The following is a 23,882-nucleotide window of genomic DNA, read 5'->3' on the forward strand; positions in this document are numbered from 1 at the left end:
GTTCCAATTTAGATGTAGGGTCACTGAGTGGGGGATTAGACTAGAACATAGCATTTAGGCAAAAGGCTTTTATAAACTTTCTCTTTGTTTAATGTGTGCATCTTCCAAAATATATTTGCTTAAACAGTCTGATCCCCTCCACCCTTGATTGCCAAAGCCATGTCTAAAACCCAGCTAGCTTGAACCAGTTTAAAACGGCTCAGGTCTCAGCCTCAGACTAGAGAGGGACCAAAGGGAATCCCTACAGTGATTCAGTTCCAGCAAAGAGAAGATCTGTAAGAATCATGCATAACGTTCAAAGCACGATTTGTAACTTGGCCTGGGAATGGAGAGGTGTAATCCCTGCAAGATCAGACAAGTTATCATGTTTCTCTGAAGCTTGCTTCTCCAGCAGTGATGTGATCTCATTCATAGGAAAGACCTCAAATGGCAGTTAGTCCAATCATTAATATGGCAGGCACTCAGTCTGATCACTAGTAGGTGCAAACAGAAATACCAAGCACCATGCTAATAGAAACATCTGATGAAGAGAACCTGCTTTTGTGGTACAAGGGATGTTGCCCCCAGGAAACTAAACTGTATGCCACAACATGCAGCGTGTATGTGTGCTGTGTATAACAGTCTTCTGTTCAGCTGGGGCAACCTGGAGCTATGAGATGTCTTTGCCCGTGTTAATTTCTGTGGAAAAAATTGTGGCAGGTGTAAATATTCCTGTTCTGGTACTCTTCCAAAATTTCTGCTAGTTTCACAATATTAACTGATATGCAAGTGTAACTATTGTAGCCCAAGTGCCAGAAGGTTTTCTAAAAAAGATATTTACTGGAAAGGAGTGGGGCACTTGCTGACATGAAAGACAACTCTCTCTCTACATATGTGCGCGCACACACACACAACCTATGTAGTGAGAAAATGAGAAATCTGGTGTGAACATATTAGGACTGACTTACTCCATCCACACTTACTTTTCAGCAATTTGGCTAAAACCTTCTTATCCTTCTCAACCACCCAGTCAGTTCTGCAAGCAGCAAGGTTCTTCCCTCCTCCCTACCCCAAAGCTCCAGGACCTGATGGTCACCAACATTGTAGCCAGCAGCCACGAAAGAGTTAAGCTGCCGCATGCTTTTCTGTTCCTTGTGCTAATTGGTTTAACAAGAATCTTTGGTGATTTTGAGTTCCTGACTGCTCCCAAGCCTAATAACAAGAGAGCAGCCTGCCTCCCGTGTGCTTGCCTAAGGAGAGAACCTTTTGCATGTCCCCTTGGAAGCCAAAAGTTGGCCTGTTCTAAATACAGCTTGTGCCTCCCACTGAGGTTTTTCTGAGATTCTCTCATGGTTAGCAATGCTACACTGGTGCTAGTACAACACTGAGAGAATTTGAGAGACACCGCAGTTTGGGAAAGACCAGTGTCCGTCCATGCTTTACAGCAAGGAGGGAAGACTTTGTACTGCATTCATTGATCCATTGGGATACATAGGTGTTCAGTTCCTTGCTGAAACGTAAAAGCCACATGTAGAGATTGAGGACTCTTCTTCTGGCTTGTCTTGTGCAGTAACTGTCTTGTTTGTCCATTAATGTGCAATTGTTAATCTACCTTGTTCATTCTCAGGAGACCAATATAGCTTAAAGGCTTTTCTGCTTGCTCAGCTTTGCAAATAGAGCCAGTCATTAAGATACGTCATGACTGGTTTCTGACGCAGTCTGTGTAAAGTTCTTCTCTTTGTTTTGAAGGCATCTTGGCTAGATCTAACTTCACTTCACTTTTGTTTATTTTTTTATTTCAACACTGAACATAACTTTTATGTAAACAAACAAACAAAAGTGCTACTAATTGTACCTGAGGTTATTTAATACCAAAGAAATCTGACAGTGAGATATACTGCTTTCATCACAGATGCTTGCATATAAAACAAAGTTGTCTGCTTGCATGGAGATTCCAGGCTGGTTTGGATCTCAGGCCTGCTGTTGAATTTGGGTTTGCAGCATGGATGGGAATGTTTGAATGAGAGAGAACTTCTCCTTTCAATTATATTGTTCTTTAGACATCCACACATTCTACAAACACTAGCGGGCTTTGTAAAACCCTCCATTTCTTATACAAAATCTAAATATTTGGCCTAAAATTAGTTGATTTTTCTTGGCCTGAAGTCCCATGCAGCGATCACCCTGGTTTACATTGTGAGCAGAAGCTGCATGATTCTTGTGCTTCAGAAATAACTGAAAATAGAAGTGAAAAGAAATTGTGACCCTTTCACAGCTCTTCTTGATACTTGCTAGTGTAGGACAGATTCATGAGAATTAAGAGTTGATACTCTTCACTTGTAGACTGTGCATGGGAGATGCTTGTATAGTGATTACCCTTACTTTTAACCTTCCAATTTGCCTTAGATAACAGTTCCTTGGTGTTTGCAGCACTACCTAGAGGGGGACAGTGCAAATATTGAGGTAGTGTTACTTAAGGCAACTGAAAAGACTTTAAAGGTAACTGCATTAAATGCCAATCCTGTCAGAACATCTGTTCTAGCCACAATCTCCCTTTTTTCTGTTTTTGTCAGGGTGGGGATTGGTGGAAAAGTGCATTTTTTCCTCTTTGTTTCTAAACTCTCCCTCCCTTATAACCATCTGTCTTTTCAGTGATTGTCATTATGGCCACATTTTGAATTGATAATTCTCTTTGAAAACTTGTCTTCAGTCAATACCCAGAAGTATATTCTGCACTGTTTGCTAAGGCCTTGAAAAAGTGTACATTAAATAGTAGGAGCAACAAAGGAATACTGTAACTTTTATAGAATTGAAACAGCCAGTCACACAAGTCAGGAAGTACTGCAAGACCGAAGGGAATAATTTGGCTAGGATTTTTTTTGCCTTTGGCCTTGGTCTATTTGGAGTAACACCCAGACTGACCGTAAATTGGGGCTGTATTCTTGTGGTTTCTTTTCGGGATCTTATCTATTAGTGTTTTTTTCTGCTGCCAACATAAGCTGTGCCCAATTGTGCCCTTTTGTATATGTAGGTATTAGGTGGATTTCTGTTGCACTTTTGACCCTTTTAATTAATTGGAGGTTCCAGGAGTCTAACTTCGAAGATGAGTTTGTGGGACTACTGCAGATCGGAGGAGATGCGTACCCTAGAAGGATTCAGGTTACATTGCTTGAGGAAAGCTCCTCTTTTTTTTTTTTTTTTTTTTTAACCTTTCCGGCCAGTCTTTCTTTAAAGGTTAATAAGTTGCACTATTGCTTAGTATTAGGAAATGTGAAGAAATGTTTTTCCCCATTTCATTCTTTACTCAACTTCTGAAGCATTCTCTTTCTAAGTACCAAATAATCTTTGATTTTTCTGTAACCTGCACAGCTACCACTGGCTGGCCTGTCCAGAGGGAAATGTTGATGGTGGTGCTGCTCTGTAGCTTGTGTGCTGTGTGCAATGAGAGAGAAAAGCAATATTTCATAGATCACATTAATAGGAGCCCCTATTCTTCCCCCAGTAGCAACTGATGGGGAGTGGTTTTGGGGAGAGCTTTCTGTTTTGATCACGAAAGACATACGAACGGCCATACTGGGTCAAACCAATGGTCCATCCAGCCCAGTATCCTGTCTTCTGACAGTGGCCCGGGCCGCCAGATGCTTCAGAGGGAAAGAACAGAACAGGGCAGTTTTTCTGTGATCCAGCTTCTGGCAGTTAGAATAGGGCAATCTGAGCCCTATTTTAGCCTAAATCCATACCTGGCTACATTGATGATCCCAGCTATGGCAGTGAGTGGGGTACAGTTAGTTGCATACATTCGTGTCAAAAATATTGATGTCTTGTATTAGGGATGCAGAAATGCTCACTCTTTTCCCTTATGTGACCTTTCCTTGCTCCTGTTCAGCAATAACTGTCTAAGCCAGTGGTGGGCAACCTACGGCCCGTCAGAGTAATCTGCTGGCGGGCCGCGAGACAGTGTTTACATTGACCGTCCGCAGGCAGGGCCGCCCCCAGCTCCCAGTGGCCATGGTTCGCCGTTCCCGGCCAATGAGAGCTGCGGGAAGCAGCGTGGGCCCCAGGGACGTGCTGGCCGCCACTTCCCACAGCTCCTATTGGCCAGGAACGGTGAACTGCTGCCACTTGGAGCTGCGGGCGGCTGTGCCTGCGGATGGTCAATGTAAACACTGTCTCGCGGCCCGCCAACGGATTACCCTGATGGGCCACAGATTGCCCACCACTGGTCTAAGCACATGTATGTTTCCTGGTGATCCCTGCTGTGCTTTCTTTTCCTCTTTCTTCTGAAGTAGTCCCCTTTTGATCCTTCGGCTTGGATGAATCAGAACGTGGATAAACTTGGCTAGATTGAGAATACTGGCTTCATGTCCCCGCCTATGGCAGCAAGGTACCAAAGGCTATGAAGTGGGATGTAGATAAAGGCAGGCCGGAGTGCCCTATAAAGCAGAACAGTGCTACCTTAATGTGAAATCTAAATAGGACATTTCCTGGGAAGGGAAATGACTCTCTTGGAGTCCTGGGGATGACTGAGTCACTCCAATTGGAGAGGTTGTTCTTTACCCTTTCCTTGGCACTTCTGGGATCAGAGCATCATTGTAAGAACTGGTTTTACAGTGGTCTTGTTCTAGGAGGCTCAGATGTTCTCATGAAGGGGATTGTTCATAGACAAAGGGGGGTTCCATATTAAATCACCATGGCCCTCTGATTTATATTGCAAATGTATATTGTACCTACTGGCACCTTAGGCATGTTTATAAAAAAAATCCCTCTGTGTATTAGGTTCTAGAATTGACACGTCAGACTCTCCAAAAGCAAAACAAAAAGCTTCCCACCCATCTTTGAAAATCAGTTCCTCCCACTGTATCCCGTGTGTGCAATAGCCTGATTGAAGATGTGGGATTTGCAGCATGTCCTGACTGTCAGCCAACTCCAGCTCTATTAGATGAGTCGGAGAAGTGAATCTGAGAAAGGCCTTTTGCTGAAAATGCTTTTCCACAGTAAGCCCTCAAGACATAAACTGTAGATTGTCAACTTGAGTCTTCCAGCTGATTTCAGTTCCCAGCATGAAGCATTTATAAAACAGCTAGGACCCAAAACATACTAGGCTTTATAGTTTAAACCTAAAATCTTGAATTGTACCCAAAAACTAGCCGAAAGCTAGCACAGTTTATGAAGTACAAGTGTAATATGCTCCATGCATGAAACACTAAGTAGAGTAGCCCCAAGAATAGCTCACTGCAGTAATGTAATATGAAGGTGAGAAAGGTGTGGATAGCTGTAGCAATGTGCTTATAAAGTGCAGATGGATAAGAGCATGCTCAGATACTACTGTTTCCTGGAATTCCAGAAGTAACTCAAGGTTCAGTAGGATCAGCAGGCTGTGACCCTTAATAAAAAGCAGATGTATCCCTTCTCTCATGAGAACCAATATTGCCTCTGCCATTTGACTGCTTCCCTTATCCAGTCAGCATCACTCCTGTCTTATCTGGACTGAGGGTATGTCTACACTACGAAATTAGGTCGAATTTATAGAAGCCGGTTTTATAGATATCGGTTTTATACAGTTGATTGTGTGTGTCCCCACATAAAATGCTCTAAGTGCATAAAGCCGGCAGACCGCGTCCACAGTACCGAGGCTAGCGTCGACTTCCGGAGCGTTGCACTGTGGGTAGCTATCCCACAGTTCCCGCAGTCTCCGCCGCCCATTGGAATTCTGGGTTGAGATCCCAATGCCTGATGATGCAAAACAGTGTCGCGGGGGGTTCTGGGTACGTGCCGTCAGGCCCCTCCCCCTCTGTCAGAGCAACGGCAGACAATCGATTCGTGCCTTTTTACCTGGGTTACCTGTGCAGACAACATACCACGGCAAGCATGGAGCCCGCTCAGCTCAGCTCAGCTCACCGTCACCATATGTCATCTGGGTGCCGGCAGACGTGGTACTGCATTGCTACACAGCAGCAGCTAATTGCCTTTTGGCAGTAGATGGTGTATTACGACTGGTATCCGTCGTCGTCGTACTCCAGTTCAATCAGAGGCACCTGGGCAGACATGCTTTGTCTCCTGGAGACTCAGTCCTGCCGGCAGTCCTATTGAACCGTCTTGACGATGATGGCTAGCAGTCGTAGTACAGTATCTTCTGCCAAGCACCCAGAAGATGCCGAGGGCTATCAGTCATGCTGCACCGTCTGCTGCCAGCTTAAGATGTAAAAAATAGATGTATTCATTTGCTTCCCCCTCTCTTCGTGAAATCAACGGCCTGCTAAACCCAGGGTTTTGAGTTCAATCTTTGGGGGGGCCATTCTGTGTGACAGTTGTTTGTGTTTCTCCCTGATGCACAGCCACCTTTGTTGATTTTAATTCCCTGTACCTTTACGCCATGTCGTCACTCGCCCCTCGCTCCCTCCGTCAGATACTAGTTTTGCACCTTTTTTCAGACCAGATGCCATAGCACTGGGATCATGGAGCCCGCTCAGATCACCGCGGCAATTATGAGCACTATGAACACCACGCGCATTGTCCTGGAGTATATGCAGAGCCAGGACATGCCAAAGCAAAACCAGGACCAGCCGAGGAGGCGATTGCAGCGCGGCGACGAGATTGATGAGGAAATTGACATGGACATAAACCTCTCACAAAGTACAGGCCCCAGCAATGTGCAAATCATGGTGTTACTGGGGCAGGTTCATGCCGTGGAACGCCGATTCTGGGCCCGGGAAACCAGCACAGACTGGTGGGACCGCATCGTGCTGCAGGTGTGGGATGATTCCCAGTGGCTGCGAAACTTTCGCATGCGTAAGGGCACTTTCATGGAACTTTGTGACTTGCTTTCCCCTGCCCTGAAGCGCCAGAATACCAGGATGAGAGCAGCCCTCACAGTTGAGAAGCGAGTGGCGATAGCCCTGTGGAAGCTTGCAACGCCAGACAGCTACCGGTCAGTCGGGAATCAATTTGGAGTGGGCAAATCTACTGTGGGGGCTGCTGTGATCCAAGTTGCCAGGGCAATCAAAGACCTGGTGATATCAAGGGTAGTGACTCTGGGAAACGTGCAGGCCATAGTGGATGGCTTTGCTGCAATGGGATTCCCAAACTGTGGTGGGGCGATAGACGGAACCCATATCCCTATCTTGTCACCGGAGCACCAAGCCACCGAGTACATAAACCGCAAGGGGTACTTTTCAATGCTGCTGCAAGCTCTGGTGGATCACAAGGGACGTTTCACCAACATCAACGTGGGATGGCCGGGAAAGATACATGATGCTCGCGTATTCAGGCACTCTGGTCTGTTTTGAAAGCTGGAGGAAGGGACTTTCTTCCCGGACCAGAAAATAACCGTTGGGGATGTTGAAATGCCTATCGTGATCCTTGGGGATCCAGCCTACCCCTTAATGCCATGGCTCATGAAGCCGTACACAGGCAGCCTGGACAGTAGTCAGGACCTGTTCAACTATAGGCTGAGCAAGTGCCGAATGGTGGTGGAATGTGCATTTGGACGTTTAAAAGCGCGCTGGCGCAGCTTACTGACTCGCTCAGACCTCAGCGAAAAGAATATCCCCATTGTTATTGCTGCTTGCTGTGCGCTCCACAATATCTGTGAGAGTAAGGGGGAGACATTTATGGTGGGGTGGGAGGTTGAGGCAAATCGCCTGGCCGCTGATTACGCGCAGCCAGACACCAGGGCGGTTAGAAGAGTGCAGCAGGGTGCGGTGCGCATCAAAGAAGCTTTGAAAACGAGTTTTTTGACTGGCCAGGCTACGGTGTGAAACTTCTTTTTGTTTCTCCTTGATGAACCCTCCGCCCCCCCCCCACCCGGTTCACTCAACTTCCCTGTAAACCAACCACCCCACCCTCCCCTCCCCCCTTCGAGCACCGCTTGCAGAGGCAATAAAGTCATTGTTACTTCTCATTCATGTAATCTTTATTAATTCATCACACAACTAGGGGGATAATTGCCAAGGTAGCCCGGGAGGGGTGGGGGAGGAGGGAAGGAAAAGGACACACTGCAGTTTAAAACTTGAAAACTTTAGCACTTATTGAAGGCCAGCCTTCCCATGCTCGGGCAATCATCTGGGGTGGAGTGACTGGTGGCCGGAGGCCCCCCCATCGTGTTCTTGGGCGTCTGGGTGAGGAGGCAATGGGACTTGGGGAGGAGGGCTGTTGGTTACACAGGGGCTGTAGCGGCGGTCTCTGCTCCTGCTGCCTTTCCTGCAGCTCAACCATACGCTGGAGCATATCAGTTTGATGCTCCAGCAGCCGGAGCATCGACTCTTGCCTTCTGTCTACAAGCTGACGCCACCTATCATTTTCAGCCCGCGATTCAGCCCGCCACCTCTCCTCTCATTCATATTGTGCTTTTCTGTAGTCAGTCATTGACTGCCTCCACGCATTCTGCTGTGCTCTTTCAGCGTGGGAGGACATCTGGAGCTCCGAGAACATATCATCCCGAGTCCGCCGTTTTCTCCTTCTAATCTTCGCTAGCCTCTGCGAAGGAGAAACATTTGCAGCTGGTGGAGGAGAAGGGAGAGGTGGTTAAGAAAAGACACATTTTAGAGAACAATGGGTACACTCTTTCACGTTAAATTTTGCTGTTCACATTACACAGCACATGTGCTTTCGTTACAAGGTCGCATTTTTCCTCTTATATTGAGGGCCTGCCGGTTTGGTGTGAGAGATCACTCACGCAGTGCCAGGCAACAGATTTCTGCTTGCAGGCAGCCATGGTAAGCCACAGTCTTTTGGCTTTTTTAACCTTCTTAACATGTGGGAATGGTTTCAAACAGTAGCGCCCTCATTTCCCATACCAAGCACCCATTGGGTTGGCCATTTAAAATGGGTTTGCAATGTAAAAGGAGGGGCTGCGGTTTCCGGGTTAACATGCAGCACAAACCCAACTAACCCCCCCTACACACACACACACCCAATTCTCGGGGATGATCACTTCACCCCTCCCCCCCACCGCGTGGCTAACAGCGGGGAACATTTCTGTTCAGCAGAGCAGGAACGGGGCACCTCTGAATGTCCCCTTAATAAAATTGCCCCATTTCAACCAGGTGACCGTAAATGATATCACTCTCCTGAGGATAACAAAGAGCGATAAGGAATGGATGTTGTCTGCATGCCAGCAAACACTGGGACCATACGCTGCCATGCTTTGTTATGCAATGATTCCAGACTACGTGCTACTGGCCTGGCGTGGTAAAGTGTCCTACCATGGCGGACTGGATAAGGCAGCCCTCCCCAGAAACCTTTGCAAAGGCTTTGGGAGTACATGAAGGAGAGCTTTCTGGAGATGTCCCTGGAGGATTTCCGCTCCATCCCCATACATGTTAACAGACTTTTCCAGTAGCTGTACTGGCCGCGATTGGCAGGGCAAATTAATCATTAAACACGCTTGCTTTTAAACCATGTGTAATATTTACAAAGGTACACTCACCAGAGGTCCCTTCATTGTCTTCATCCTCATCTTCCTCGTACCCCGAACTCGCTTCCCTGTTGCGTGATTCTCCATTGATGGAGTCAAAGCACACGGTTGGGGTAGTGGTGGCTGCACCCCCTAGCATCGCATGCAGCTCCGCGTAGAAGCGGCATGTTTGAGGCTCTGCCCCGGACCTTCCATTTGCCTCTCTGGCTTTGTGGTATGCTTGCCTTAGCTCCTTAATTTTCACGCGGCACTGCTGTGCGTCCCTGTTATGGCTCTGTCCTTCATGGCCTTGGAGACCTTTTCTAATATTTTGCCATTTTGTTTACTGCTACGGAGTTCAGCTAGCACTGATTCATCTCCCCATATGGCGAGCAGATCCTGTACCTCCCGTTCGGTCCATGATGGAGCTCTTTTGCAATCCTGGGACTCCATCACGGTTACCTGTGCTGATGAGCTCTGCGTGGTCACCTGTGCTCTCCATGCTGGGCAAACAGGAAATGAAATTCAAACGTTCGCAGGGCTTTTCCTGTCTACCTGGTCAGTGCATCTGAGTTGAGAGTGCTGTCCAGAGCGGTCACAATGAAGCACTGTGGGATAGCTCCCGGAGGCCAATAACGGCGAATTCTGTTCACACTACCCCAGTTCTGACCCGGTAAGGCCGATTTTATCGCTAATCCCCTCGTCGTAGGTGGAGTAAAGAAACCGGTTTAAAGGGCCCTTTAAGTCGAAAGAAAGGGCTTCGTCGTGTGAACGTGTCCAGGCTTAATTCGATTTAACGCTGCTAAATTCGACCTAAACTCGTAGTGTAGACCAGGCCTGAGCCACAGTCAGTTAGCTCTGATTCAGGCCCTGGTCTCAGACAGGCATTGGGAAAGTAGAGAGAGCACCATTTGGGGGCATGAAAAGGAGATACGGAGCTGAGTGGTATCCACATGCAACAGTAACTCGACCGCGTGTGTGTATAAATCATGACAGTCCCCTAATTACATGATTACAAGTGATAGTATTTCTCAAATGAAATATAAAACATGAAACCACTTTTTTCTATAAACATTACAGACCCGTATGGGCCATCTTGCAATATTCTGTTCTCTTTGGTGTATGCCAGCTATGCCAGGTTGGCCATGAAAATTGGGAACAAGAAGCAATACACCACTCCTATTACAGAGTAAATATAAAATAGCAAAAATTTCCAGCCAAGTCCTTCCCTCCCTCCCCCCCCCCCAATAGGTAAGGTGGAAGGCAAAAATATTTCAAATATGTATAAACTTTCAAGAATGTTAGTGTTAAACAAATAGGAAATTCAGAGTTAAAGATATAATTCTACAGTTAACCACAGCCACTTAAAACATCAATCACAATCTTAATTCTGTCCCATTTGAGCTAACAAATGCCAAACTCCGACTGGGGAGGTTGGGGGGAGGGGTGGAAGCATTCAGGTACTATGGTAATGATGTAAAAACCTCAAATGAACAGAACATTTCATTACTGTAACCAGTCCTCAGGAGGTGCTAATAAGTTAGCTGTAATGCTGCAGTAGAAACTGGGTTATTTCAAAGTGCTCTGCATTGTAGACATTGAAATTACTAGGTTTATCAATTATGACTCTGTTCACTATGTAGTGAAAAGCATTGTAAATTCAAAGTTGTGCTCTGTTCCTCTTTTAAGAGTTAGGAGTTCAAATGGGGACGTATGGCATATACTTAATTAAATTACGTACACTTTATATAACGTATCTAAAGATACCTTACATTATTCAAGCCATTTTCAAAGCATGTGGTTTGAGTACATAAATGCTTGGGTAAAGCCATACGTCAAGATGGAAATAGACGAAGGTGCTATTTCTCTGTTTGTTACATACATGGACTGCAGACTTTATTGTGCTTGTATTTATCGACTGAAAACTACTTAAAAATAACCTTCCAGGCAAGATGTTTGTGAGCAAGAGTTGGACAGTTGGTCCATAAATCAAGCTAAGTGTTGTCACCAGCACTCTTAGCTGACTTCTTAATTTAAAAATGCATAATTTCTGGAAATGAACTGTTTCCTGTTTCGAAAGCCAGGAGAGGAGCCCTGATCAAGCAGTCCTTAAAAGGAGGTCATTGCAGGCATATGTGAAACCATCAGTAACTGGTCATAAATCATCTGCTAACCACAGTTCCTATGCACCATCCTTTGGAAAGGAGTCCTGATGCTATAAACCTATGGCCTGCCAAAAGGAGTCCCACTTATATGAATCCCCTGTAGGCCCTATGACTCAGGGGCCCCTCTCCTAAAGAGCCTAGGAGTGGAGCCACATCCCTGTCAACTTCCTAAGAGCCACTGGCCTGGGGCTGTCCTAAGATCTGCAGGAAAGGGAGATGTATGGGGTTTGCAGGAGACTTGAAGGTGATCAAAATCCAGTGGAAGAACTTCCCCCTACCTTGCCTCTTGCAGTTGTCTGGTTTCTCTGGAGCAGGTCATGTGAAGAACTTCTTCCTCACCCTCCTTGCTACCTTCTAATCCTCCACAGAGTTGGTGGGCTGTCTCCCATTTCTCTGTGATTCTCCCCTCCCCTTTACTCCCCCTGAGTCTTGCTCTTCAGCCACCTGACACGTGGTGGTTGAGGAGCCTAAGTAGGCTCATTGGATGGGCTCAGTAAGGGTTTTTAGGGTGGAGATTGTGGTGCCAGGGAATGAAGAACCTCTTCCCTGCTGCCCCCTCTCTGTTCTCTGGACCCCATGCAAGGGTGGGGGAAGCAGAACTGTGACCAAGAGGACAAGGTGAGGGCTGGGGCAGAAAGGGAGGTAAGGAAAGAGATCATTCAGGCTCCCTGCCTGAGGCCCAGGAAGTGGCAGGGAAGTGATAGTCCCCTTCTGTGCTGCTTCCCCTTCCTCCTCAGATCTCCCAAAGCCCCCTCAGTAGACCTTATAGTAGTGATACTCAGACGTCAGTGGTAAAAGCATCCTGATTGGTTAATAACTTAGGTTGGTTATTAATTAAATCTCACATTGTTTTAACATCATATGCTGCAAAGAGCGCCATGAGACACATTAAAGAGCCACTTGTGGCTTGCGAGCCACAGTGTGAGTATCACTGCCTTATAGGAGGGGACTGGGCAAGCACAGAGTGCCTGGGGGACAGCCTACCTAAGGGGGGTCCCCATCCCCAATCTTGCTTACCTTCTTACTTGCAGAAGAGCCAGGAAGTGGGCAAACCCCTATCCCTCTCGTCCCACCCCAGCCTGACTCTTGCTGCTTTCTGTTGAACTTCTGCTGAGCCCTAGCACACCCGAGTTGATGTGCCATCTACCATTATTACTTGTTATTTAACCAGGTCCTGGGCACTAGATCTCAGCTAGGCAAGTCCAGCAAACTAGGTTTTCTCTTCTTTCCATTTTCTGGCTACAGAGGGGCGAAATAGTTAGATGATTCTAATTCATCCTCTACTCCTAATGTATCAACCCCTTGTCTGATTTACTTAAATTTGATAGAATAATTCTACCCATTTCCGACCTAACCTGCCAAAATAGGTTTTCTTACAATGGAAACTCAGTTCCAACTTAAACTGTGGTATGCCCACTGCTGCCTAGAATAGGCATTCAGAATCCAATTGCACCGGTAACTATTTTAATAACTACATTACTGTCCATGGGATTTCATTGTATTCCCTCTTACTGTTAACAAACTGTTACTGCTTAATGTGATCACATACTTTACACTTAGAAACGATGACAAGTTAAAATGCCAGTTTATGGAAACATTCAGCTTTCAAACTTGTACTCTTCTAATTAGGAATATCAAAGTTCAAATCAATGACATATAAATAAAAGCATTGGAAATTAATTGTTTCACAGCACATCCTATATTTGGAGAAAACAGTAGTTTTTTAAGTTTATTAAGATTAAAATAGCTTGACAGGTCCCATGAAAACTACAAAGTAGATGCATTTCTACTTAAATGACACTACAAAAAACCATTATAATAAAAGGCACTTACTGCAACTCTGCATGTGTTCCTTTGAGATACTAATGATCGTGTACGTTGCTGAACACTTCTTGCAAGGGGTCCAAGTGCTTTCAAACCTCACTGGGCTTCATCCTGCGCCCATTGAAGTCAGTGACCAAACTCCTGTTGACTTCTATACAAGTAGGCTTAAACATATTGACTCCAGTGGGAGCTGAGGATGCTCAGTTGTATTGGACCATTATGACAACCAAGTTAATGTAAGTATAAAGAAGTCAAATTCAGTTATGCAGTTATATATTGTCTTTAGCTTATAAACTCTTTGGGGCGGGGACTGTCTTTTACTATGTTTGTTCAATGCCTAGCACAACGGCATACTCAAGGCTGCTAGGTACTACAACAATATAAATAATATAGCGTATCAAAGTCTGTAGAAATGATGGTATGGAAAAATAGAATGTGATTGTATAATTAGACTGTATTTTAATGTGCATGCATAAGGGGGCAGAGACTTGGCTGTGCATGCAACCACAATTTTGGCATCTCCTGACTTTTGAGCACCTAACTGCAATCCTAATATTCTCAAATTTTGTTGTATGGAATATCTAATTCCATGCTCACCCAGACCATTGCTAACACCATATTCCTTTTCTGTTCCTGCTGATGCTTTATGTAGCATTGCATAGTGATCTACTTTGTACAGTGCTGATTTTAAAGTTGTCATACACAGTTTCTCATTTCGTGCACTGTTTACTCATTGGGAAAACTGCTGCTTACAGGCAAAACACTCCAAAATGTAATCATGACTAGTATCTTGTTGCTCTCCTGGGGAAGGCAGAAGTATTTATTTCAATTTGGGGGGTACGTGTTGCAGCCTTACTCTAGCTTATTTCCCTGTTGCCCTGTAAAGTTTTGCCTTGCACAGCGTGACTGGGTTTGTGTTTAATATGAAGTCATTTTCATTACTGGAAGAAAATTCACTATAGCAAAAACAGTACTGAACACTGAGCTGACTGCTATTTGCACTTCTGTGTTTTCTTGCCATAATAACCAACAGATACCTTGATTCATGTGGGCTGACTGACAAATATACTGGTGTTGTGTGGCACAGGCAAAGGTTAGACAGAAAGCATGATCGTGCAGACCAGGTTAATATGGTCTCCCAAACAGCTCAAGGGGTTACGCTTTAGGGATCAATCTTGCTTTGTTTAGAGGGGATGGGCAATGCCAATCTGGAGGCTTTTTCAACTTATAGTGTGTGTGTGTGTGTGGGGGGGGGGGGGGGTGTTGTACCCTCTCCACTGGAAGGAACCATAGCTCATGAGATAGATGGAGGATCAATCCCAGCAATCAGAGCTGGAAAGATATTATTGGGGTCATCCTTTTCCACCCACTTCAGCCAACCTAGGACACTGTTGTAAGTTAAAAGAACCCTGAATTCCTCATGGAAGGGATGTGAATTGGAGCCCTAATTGCTCTTTGTCTCGTGGATTGGCCACAAGGCCTTCATGTAACTCCTTTTGTTCTTTGAAATGTAGCTAATACAAAGTTCTTATCTAAACGTGGAAATTTCAGCACTTTAACTAAATTGTTTGTAAAATGTACTGATGGAAGCTAAACTGAGAGTTGTAAATTGATGCTTCTGTACAGCTATTTATCTGACTGGTTTTTAAACTGACTTCAGTGAAACCAGTGCAACTTCTGTGTGCAGACCAGGACACAGATATTATGGTGTTGGGTGTTTTAAGTGCCTCAATAAGTAGGACTGTTCTCAAGTGTGTGATCTTTCCCAGTAGTGAACAACATACTTAAGTTTGCAACTCACTTACCTTTATCTACCTCTGTTTTTTGTTTTTTTGTTGGTTTTTGTTTTTGCCTATAACTTTTTTGATTCTTTGCTCTTGAGCTCAAATTTTCCATGTCTGGGGACTCTGCTCCCCTCATAGATGCAGAACTTTCCAAAATCCTGTCATTAAGGGATATTTAGGATTCAGGCTCCCACAGACTTGGGAAGGAGCGGGGAAATGTAAGGCAAGTCCTCTGCTCTTTATTTATTGTAATTAATTATGTCAAATATGCAACTTCTAACATTCCAATATTAGTTATGACTGATTTAGACAAATAAGTAGAGTACAGGTGAGAAGTCCAGAGGTGGAGGAAGATGTATCCTGGATTTTTTTCCTACATGTAGAAAGCGTGTGGGGGATTTTTTTGTTCTTGTAACCAAACCTCCTTATGCTCTGATCTCAGCTGATCTTGCAAGCTAAGCCAAATCAGGGTAGGACACTACTTAAATGGATCTTCAAGGCAAACCCATAGTGCTGCAGGAATTGGTGTTGATCCAAAAGGCTGCAATTTTCATTTTGTCGCTGGTGCTGAACCAATGCCCCAGCACTTTGATCTGAAATGGCACTTCCTATAGCAACATAAAACTGAGGCCCTGATCCCTTTAGGGATTTATTCAAACGTAGGGGTACTATCCTTGATGTCCTAGCCACATCTGTCTTGGGTAATTAAGTTCCACCTGTCACAGTTTCTCTGCCGTGTCTATCAGGAATAATGTTCTTCACGTCCTATCCTAAGCTGTTTATGTAACAGTGTGGGCTGTTAAATAGCAGCCTGCACACTACACCAGCAATAGGTAAAGTGTTCTAGGACTGTGTCTACTCGTTTGTGAAGCATTTTGAAAATCTGCTGGGTTGAAAGGTGCTATATAAATGCAGACAGCTATTTATTGCTTCTGATTTCCTTCCCTCTTTCAGATTATACACTAACAGTGGAGGCGGTGAAACTGAAGCCGTTCTTCGTGGCAGGCCACACCTTTGAGATGACATGCAAGGTGTCTTCCCAAAACATCAAGACCCCGCGTTACTCTGTTCTCATTACAGCAGAAAAGCCACTGATGGACCAGTCAAACCCTCATGGAACCACTCGCATAATCTCCTTGAACCAGGATTCGGTGGTACGACTGGAAGACTGGACAGACCAGACCCGAGTGGATGGTGTGGTCCTGGAGAAGGTTCAGGAGAACGAGTTCCGCTATAGGATGTACCAGACGCAGATGTCTGACGCTGGTCTGTATCGCTGCGTGGTAACTGCCTGGTCCCCAGGCGGCGGGGGCATGTGGCGAGAGGCAGTGAATGGCTTATCCAATCCCATCCAGATAGATTTCCAAACCTCAGGTCAGTAGAGAATTCAATGTGTATGTGCTTTGGGAGGGAGCTGAGTGCTGCACGGTGCTTGTGCCAGTGTCACTAACCTCTGGGGTCATTGCTGCTATTCCTTAGCTCATGCTGAGATGGGCCTGGTTGCTAGAATGTTGCGTATCTCCACTCCCCAGGCACTTCTCTGCTGTTCATTGTGTCTGGTTATATCTTGGAATACTTTAAATGAACTGGGTCTGACCTTGGAGTCCTGGCCCACATTCCTTCCTTCGCTAATACAGGCTTGAAAGTCTCTCATGGCATGACCTATCTCTGAGTGAAGAATGGCTACTACGCTTGACAACTCAGACACTATATTACTGGTATATAACGATTGCTTTGGGAGAGCTTTAATGCTAAAAAGCCATGGAGAATCCTATTTCTGTTCTAAAGCAAACTTAATTAGTTTGGAGTAAAATTGCCCAAGTGCATTTCCTATCAATATAATTGCAAAAAATCTAGGAAATTGCCAGTTAAGCCAACTTTAACATTGCAGCAGCCTCTGCTTGCATGCCCCACTACCCAAACATCTTAAAAACCCAATCATACTTGGACTCCAAAGTGTGACATGGTATTTTGAATTTCAGCAAATACACAACTGCAGTGCATACATCTGTTCTTCAGAATTGCACTCAAACTCTCAGCCTTAGCTGCAATATCAACTAGGGTACGTCTTCACTACCCGCCGTATCGGCGGGTAGCAATCGATTTATCCGGGATCGATATATCGCGTCTCGTTAAGACGCGATATATCGATCCCCGAACGCGCTCACTGTCGACTCCGGAACTCCACCAGAGCGAGCGGCGGTAGCGCAGTCGACGGGGGAGCCGCGGCCGTCGATCCCGCGCTGTGTGGACCCCGAGGTAATTCGATCTAAGATACTTCGATTTCAGCTACACTATTCGCGTAGCTGAAGTTGCGTACCTTAGATCGATCCCCCCACTCCCCCCCAGTGTAGACCAGCCCCTAGATTAAGCTATGTCCAATAGACGGATGTTGTCTGTACATAGGTGTGATGTCTGTGTGTACTTGTGTGTGTGACTGAGGCATCAGGTAGGTGCATTTCTGATTTGTTATATGTTGCATTCAGTGACTTTTTTTTTATGGTGCTGAACCGTCTGGGACGGTTTAGAGTGGTTATACAAGAGCTGAGGCTGCTCTGGATGTTGATGTTGGCTTAACTGGCGATTTCTTGGATTTTTAGTGATTACATATTTCAAATTCCCCAAGAGCATTTCCATCAAAGTTAACGGCTCCATGGGCAAATTGACCAGTTTTTTTTTTTTTTTTTTTAATGTATCAATGCAGTTAGCAACTTCATTTTTATCTCTATTCCCATTCCCCACGTGTTCCTTCCCCTTGCACCGTCTCACTCCTTCTCTGTGGCCCCACGCACAGCCCAGAGTCACATTATGTATCTGAAGCTTTGGGGGAAGAGGAATTCTGGGTTTGAGAGGACAGAGGTTTGCACAAACTAGGATCTGTTAATTTCCAGTTGCCCAAATAGTAATGAAATGATCCTCAACCAGCCAGTATCTAAAACTGAAACGTCTTGTGGCAAGGGCCACGGGCTAAGCCTTAAGCAGTCATTATAAAGTGAGGTCCTCCATTGCAACTGTGCAGGGCTCTGACGCTGTCAGAAACTAGCCCTACTGAAAGTGCACCTGACCTTAAAGAGCCTGGACAATGTTGAGGACTGAACTTCCAGATGAGTTTCACTACTAGGCCTTATTATCACTCCCCCCTTCCTTTTTGCTTATAATCATAAAGCAGACATTACCCACGCTCTGGTCCCATTCAGAGTACCACGGCTAGTGGCTTATCGTTTCAACAGCATGCGTGTTACCTGAATGTTTGTGTTGCCAGTGTACAAAGAGTAATATGAGAAGCCTGAAAAGGTGAGCCTTTTCCCCCTCCCCCCGAGAAGGGGGTCACTAAAACAACTCTCTTGAATGTATTCATATGGTGTCACTTTGTATTCATGCTAAACAGTTTAAGAACAAGGCACTCCATTAATATCTGCAGTATGGAGGAAAACCTGTGAGCTATGTAAGGGATGGATCTGTTTGTTGCATTGCCATCTTTCCTAGCCAGCCTTCCACCCCCCTTCAAAAGAGAATCTTATTTCCCTTTTCAGTCCTTCCAAGAGGAAAAAAAGGCTGTTTCCCAAAATAAATCTGGCAAATAGCAAAGGCTGATTTAAAATTTTCACATTCGCAATTCAAGTTTCATGGCACATGAACAGATTTCACAGTCTCATCCGGTTCTGATTGTAATATCATCTGCACTGGCCTTCCCAGTCCCCCCGAGTAGTAGCTTTTCTAAAAGCTCTCTTGTAGCTCGACCTGCTGCCTCACTTTGACTGAGTGATTAGCTGACATTTTAAAATCCTATTTGTCTGAACTGTCTTAATACAGTCTGGATGGGAAATGCTGGTGCTGCCAGACTGAAGCATCTCTGGAGAAAAAGGAACTCGTCGAGCTCAGTTAGAAGGGACGTTGGCAAACATGCCAAACCAAAAAATGACTTCCTGCTTATCGTTAGGAACAGGGGCACACATGAGAGTGCATACCACACCTCCCTTCCTATCCCCTGTGCCTTTTTGTTCTGTTCCTGGATTCAGACAGGCAAGTGAAATTTAGAGGAATGATTACAGGCAGATACAACACACCTAGCTTTCTAGGGGGAATGAACATCTATGGTTGGGCTTACGTGGAAGATGGGTCAAAATACAACTTAAATTCAGGATACAGTATGGATTGAAGTAATAGTTACAAAGATGAATAGCAAAGGTAGGGAGAAATTAAAAAGCATAGTTTGAGGAGAAATGTTTCGACTAAGATTTGAAGATAACTCACCAGCCTCAGACAGAAGGTGCCCAATAACAGTAAAGGTGCTTATGCAAATTAATTTACCCGTATATCTCTTTCATGTCAGACAGGAGGTGGTATCCCTGTTTTACTATGAGAAAATAGGTACAGTGTCGGGGTGCTGGAACAATTTGTATAGTGGGGGTGCTGAGAGCCATTAAACCAAACCATAAACCCTGTATCTAATGGAAACCATTTCATGCCAGGGGGTGCGGCAGCACCCCTAGTTCCAGCACCTACGCACAGAGTTTGACTTGATTGAGGTCCAAGTCGAGAGGCGGAAAGGTAAGGTAGGCTATTCTACATGGCAGACTCTGCAGAGGGGAAGGCACTCATGAAGACTGTGTGAAGGGAACAAAAGCCAATGGGTGGGGAGTAGTGAGATGAGGTCCTTGACTTAGGCTGGAACAAGTCCATGAAGGATTGAAAAAGCTAGAAAGTGCCACTTTGCAGTAAATCCTGAACTGAGTGGAGGCCTGATGGGGGTGAACTCTGACTTGCTCCAAACGATGCTTCCATCTTCTGCTCGGTAATAGCGCTGCCTCACCCTCTGGAATTCCTGACCATTTAGAAGGGTCACTGCTGACCAGCAAGGCATTTTAACTGCTGCTGCTGGTTTACAATCAGGTTATTTATCTAAACAATTAACAACTGTAGTGTTCCAATCTTCTCCAATTTGACAAGCTCAAACTATGACAGTATCCTGAGTCCACATTTTGGGGGTAAGGTGCAGGGGTGGGGAATAAATAAGAAAATAGAGAAACTCTCTCAGCAAAGGAAGTCCTTAATGAGTGTTACGTGAAAGCTTTTAGTGGTTGTAGGAATATCCTTCTGTGTCTTTATTGATTTCTGTCTGGAGCTGGGGGACTTGTTGGATTGGAAGTGCTTTCCTCTAACCTGGCTTCCTCCCAGATCTGTTTTGTCCGAGCCTGGCTGTGTTTCAAGGAAAGCTTTTTTTATTGCACATGCACCTTGTGAAACGTGACCTGTTTGAACGGCAGGAGGCCTGTAAGATTTTTATATACAAGCTGGAGACTGCACACGCAAACTCCAGTATTTCCCACCAATAATAATCTTGAAATGTGGCATTGTTATGAAAAGTTTTCCCATGAATATTTGTGGGAAAATGTCTCCCTCCAGCAGGGCCGGCTCTAACTTTTTTGCTGCCCCAAGCAGCAAAAAAAAGCGCCGCCCCCCGAGCTCCCCCCCGAGCGCCGCGGCGCTGGAACCGCCCCCGCCGAGCACCGCGCCCCGCGCCGCCCCCCCGCCAAGCGCCGCGCCGCTGGAGCCCGCCCCCCCCCGCCGAGCGCCGCGCTGCCAGAACCCCCCCCCCCAGCGCCGCCCCCCCCGCCAAGCGCCGCGCTGCCAGAACCCCCCCCCGCCGAGCGCCGCGCCGCCGGAGCCCCCCCCCCCGCGGAATGCCGCGCCGCGCTGCCCCCCGCCACCCCAAGATTGGCCGCCCCTTACCAGGTGCCACCCCAAGCATGTGATTGAGTGCCTGGTGCCTGGAGCCGGCCCTGCCCTCCAGGTTTTTTCCAGTGGTGGCACAACTTGCTGGCTCCAGGCAGAGGCCACCTTGTTTCTTTGCTCAGTGCTGAATAAAGATGAATTTACTGCAGTAAATTCATGGTCTGAAACTTAAAGGAAAAACCTACTTGCAATTTCATTAATTGAAAGATGTGATAAATCTATATTTCAGAATCACATAAATTAGAAGTATGTGGGGGAGAAGCAGAGGGGAACTACTAGGTATATTCTATGTACTCCCCAATGTACTGAGTCGATTGGAGATTGTTCCCTAGTTGATAGCTTCATAGATTTTTATGGCCAGAAAAGACCATTGTGATCATCTAGTTTAACCTCCTGCATAACCTGCCAAAGGACTTGTTTTAATTCCTGCTGCAAGTCCAATAGCTGTGATTGAATTAAAGCATATCTTCTAGAAAAACATCCAGTCTTGATTTAAAGATTTCCAGTGATTCTCCAATGCTCTTTTTTTTAGTCTACTTTGAAAAGTATCCTGAAATGGAAGAACTGTCATTTCCTTTGGGAGATTATTCTGCAGTCTAATAGTTCTCACTGGTGGCAAATGTTTCTTGATATCCAGCCTGAAATCTCCTTCTCTTAATTTCATGCCATCACTCCTAGTGACATTTCCTGGCACAACCCTAAGCAGTTCTTCTCCCTCCTTAGTGCCGGCACTCTTCAGATATGTGTACACGTGTCCTCTCTTAATCTGGCCAAACCGTGTATCTGTTTAGTTATTTAAATACCTCACAAGGTGGTCCCTTTCATAGTGCACACTCCTCCAACCCAAAGCTCATGATCCTTCCTAGCCCTCCTTCGGACCAGGCTTCTTAATAATTAGAACTACTTGTAACATGTTGAATACTTTCCACCTCAGGGTATAAACCGTGCATGCTAGGTGATGTTAGAGCTGCTCCTTGATACAGTGAAACACCCTTGCTAGACCAGTGCCCCAATTCTCTCTAATCTAAAGGATTTGTTGTTAGCCCACTTGGAGAAATTCTTCGAGTCCTTTGAAGGCAAAGATCTATTTGGCAACTGAAAGGTGCTAAATCAACAACCCTGGAGACTGGCAACTACTAAGACTCTGAGCAGTGCTAACTTCTTATTCCACGATAGGTCTTTTTCACTGCACTCACAGGGGATCACCACTAAAAGAGAGGAGTGTTCACTTTCCCATAGCCCTTTCCATCCCCTTGCTGAGCTGGGTAACAAAGGTCTAATTAGCACTTAACTGCATGTGTGGTTTTTGTGACGTGGACCCCTATCTGTTAGGCCTCAGACTGGGATGAAAACATTCATTTCACACAGGTCATTGTACAGTCATAAGATAGTAATGGATTCATTCTTCTTCCTAGCTGGGCCACAGTTGAGCCAGTGACCTTGACGTGAAAAGCTTCCTACTCGTGTACCCAGAGGCACCCCAGTCACTCTGCAATTCAGGTGGCTTATCCCATAGAGTTAAATTCTTTTCCATAATCCCCCCAGATACTATTTAGAATGGCTTCTCCCACAGCATGGTTACACAGAGATCCAATACAGTATTTCTGTTCCATAGAAGTGATTTGGTTGTGTGTGTGGGAGCGGGGGGGGGGAGTTGTAATGTGCTTCTGTAAAATAAGATGTGAGAGAGATAAGAATCGAGCTTGGCTTCACTCTTATGGCTGCCTCCAGAGAAACCCCAGCAAAGGGTGAAAGCTGGTGAGAGTCAGAAACAAAAGGGAATTTAAGACGCTTCTTGGTGTAATCTTCAGCTCTGGATTACATCTGTGAATGAGCTCATTACACAGCAATGTTTTATCACTTGTTTTGGAAGGAGCAAAGATAAACCAAGAACTGTTGAAATGTGAGCTGCGTATTTGTTGTTAAACTTGTGATCAAAATAAAACTCTGCCCTCTGCTAACCCGGAGATCTAACTTCTCCCTTTCCTTCTCTTTCTGCATCACTCACTTGATCAAATATATTTGTCTTAATCAGGGAAGTGAATGAAGAGCAATACAGCAGAAACTCCCTGGCAAGAAATCTCTGTATTTTCTACCCTTTATTAGTGGGTAGAAATCTGTTTAGTCATCATAGTTTTTTCCCCTCATCAATTTGTAGTTGGGACTGTAAACCACAGATTAAAGTACAGAGGGTTCTTTCCAGTAATAACTATTATGAAATTTGGGATGGTGCTGGTTAGGGAAATCTATATAGAAAGAATAAAGGCAGTGGGGGAGGTTATTACTTGGAGAAGAGCAGATTATGGTCTCTTCAGTGCAATAGTGGATGGCTTAATGCCAGGGCAGTTATGAGTAATATTTTTGAATAGAGAGAATTTGCAGATTGCATCAATTTTTCCTCACATGGTTTATGGCACTGCCTGATTTCAAGTAGAAAAGGCACACTACAATGATTGCTGTCTGGCTGTTGGGGAAGAGAGTATGTGACAGAATTCCTTGTTTGTACTTCTGATTCTGAGTCCCAGTTACCTTGGGCAAGTTACTTAACTTCTCCATCCCCCACTTTTCCCATCTATAAAATAGGGATAATACTTGTCTACATGAAGCTAAATTTGATTTTTGTATAGTGCTTTGAGAACACAGTATAGAAGGCCAGAAGTTAAGGTTGCCATCTTCCATTATAAATCCTTTTTCCCATTACTTCTAACTTTCTGAAACATTTATTTTCTGTGCTTTACTTGGTCTTGATCCAGCGATCTAGAAAGATTGATTGCTATCAATTCAGCTGTTTTTGTTTTAAATTCTGTGTATGAGTCTTTAAAAATAAAAGGAAAACAATCCTTAAACTCGGAGGTTTTGTGCAAGTATAACTCAATCAACTAAGCCAATTTTGTTCAAGCCTGGCTTCTTGTGTAGATGTCTTTGAGCTCTAAGGAATAAACCAAGCTTGATGTCGTTTGAACCATTAGCTTTTTTCAGTGTATCCACAGAAGAAATTGC

General features: G+C 45.1%; 1 protein-coding gene across 1 annotated transcript in view; it reads left to right on the forward strand.

Annotated features, from left to right (window-relative positions):
- PTGFRN (prostaglandin F2 receptor inhibitor) overlaps nt 1-23,882 on the forward strand; it is a 63,808-nt gene that overhangs the window by 20,726 nt on the left and 19,200 nt on the right. The window contains exon 6 of the mRNA XM_065420600.1: nt 16,101-16,520. Coding sequence (XP_065276672.1) covers nt 16,101-16,520 — 420 coding nt within the window. The remainder of the gene's footprint in view (nt 1-16,100; nt 16,521-23,882) is intronic.

The sequence above is a fragment of the Emys orbicularis genome, chromosome 1 (assembly GCF_028017835.1).
Source record: "Emys orbicularis isolate rEmyOrb1 chromosome 1, rEmyOrb1.hap1, whole genome shotgun sequence".
Classification (NCBI taxonomy): Eukaryota; Metazoa; Chordata; order Testudines; family Emydidae; genus Emys; species Emys orbicularis.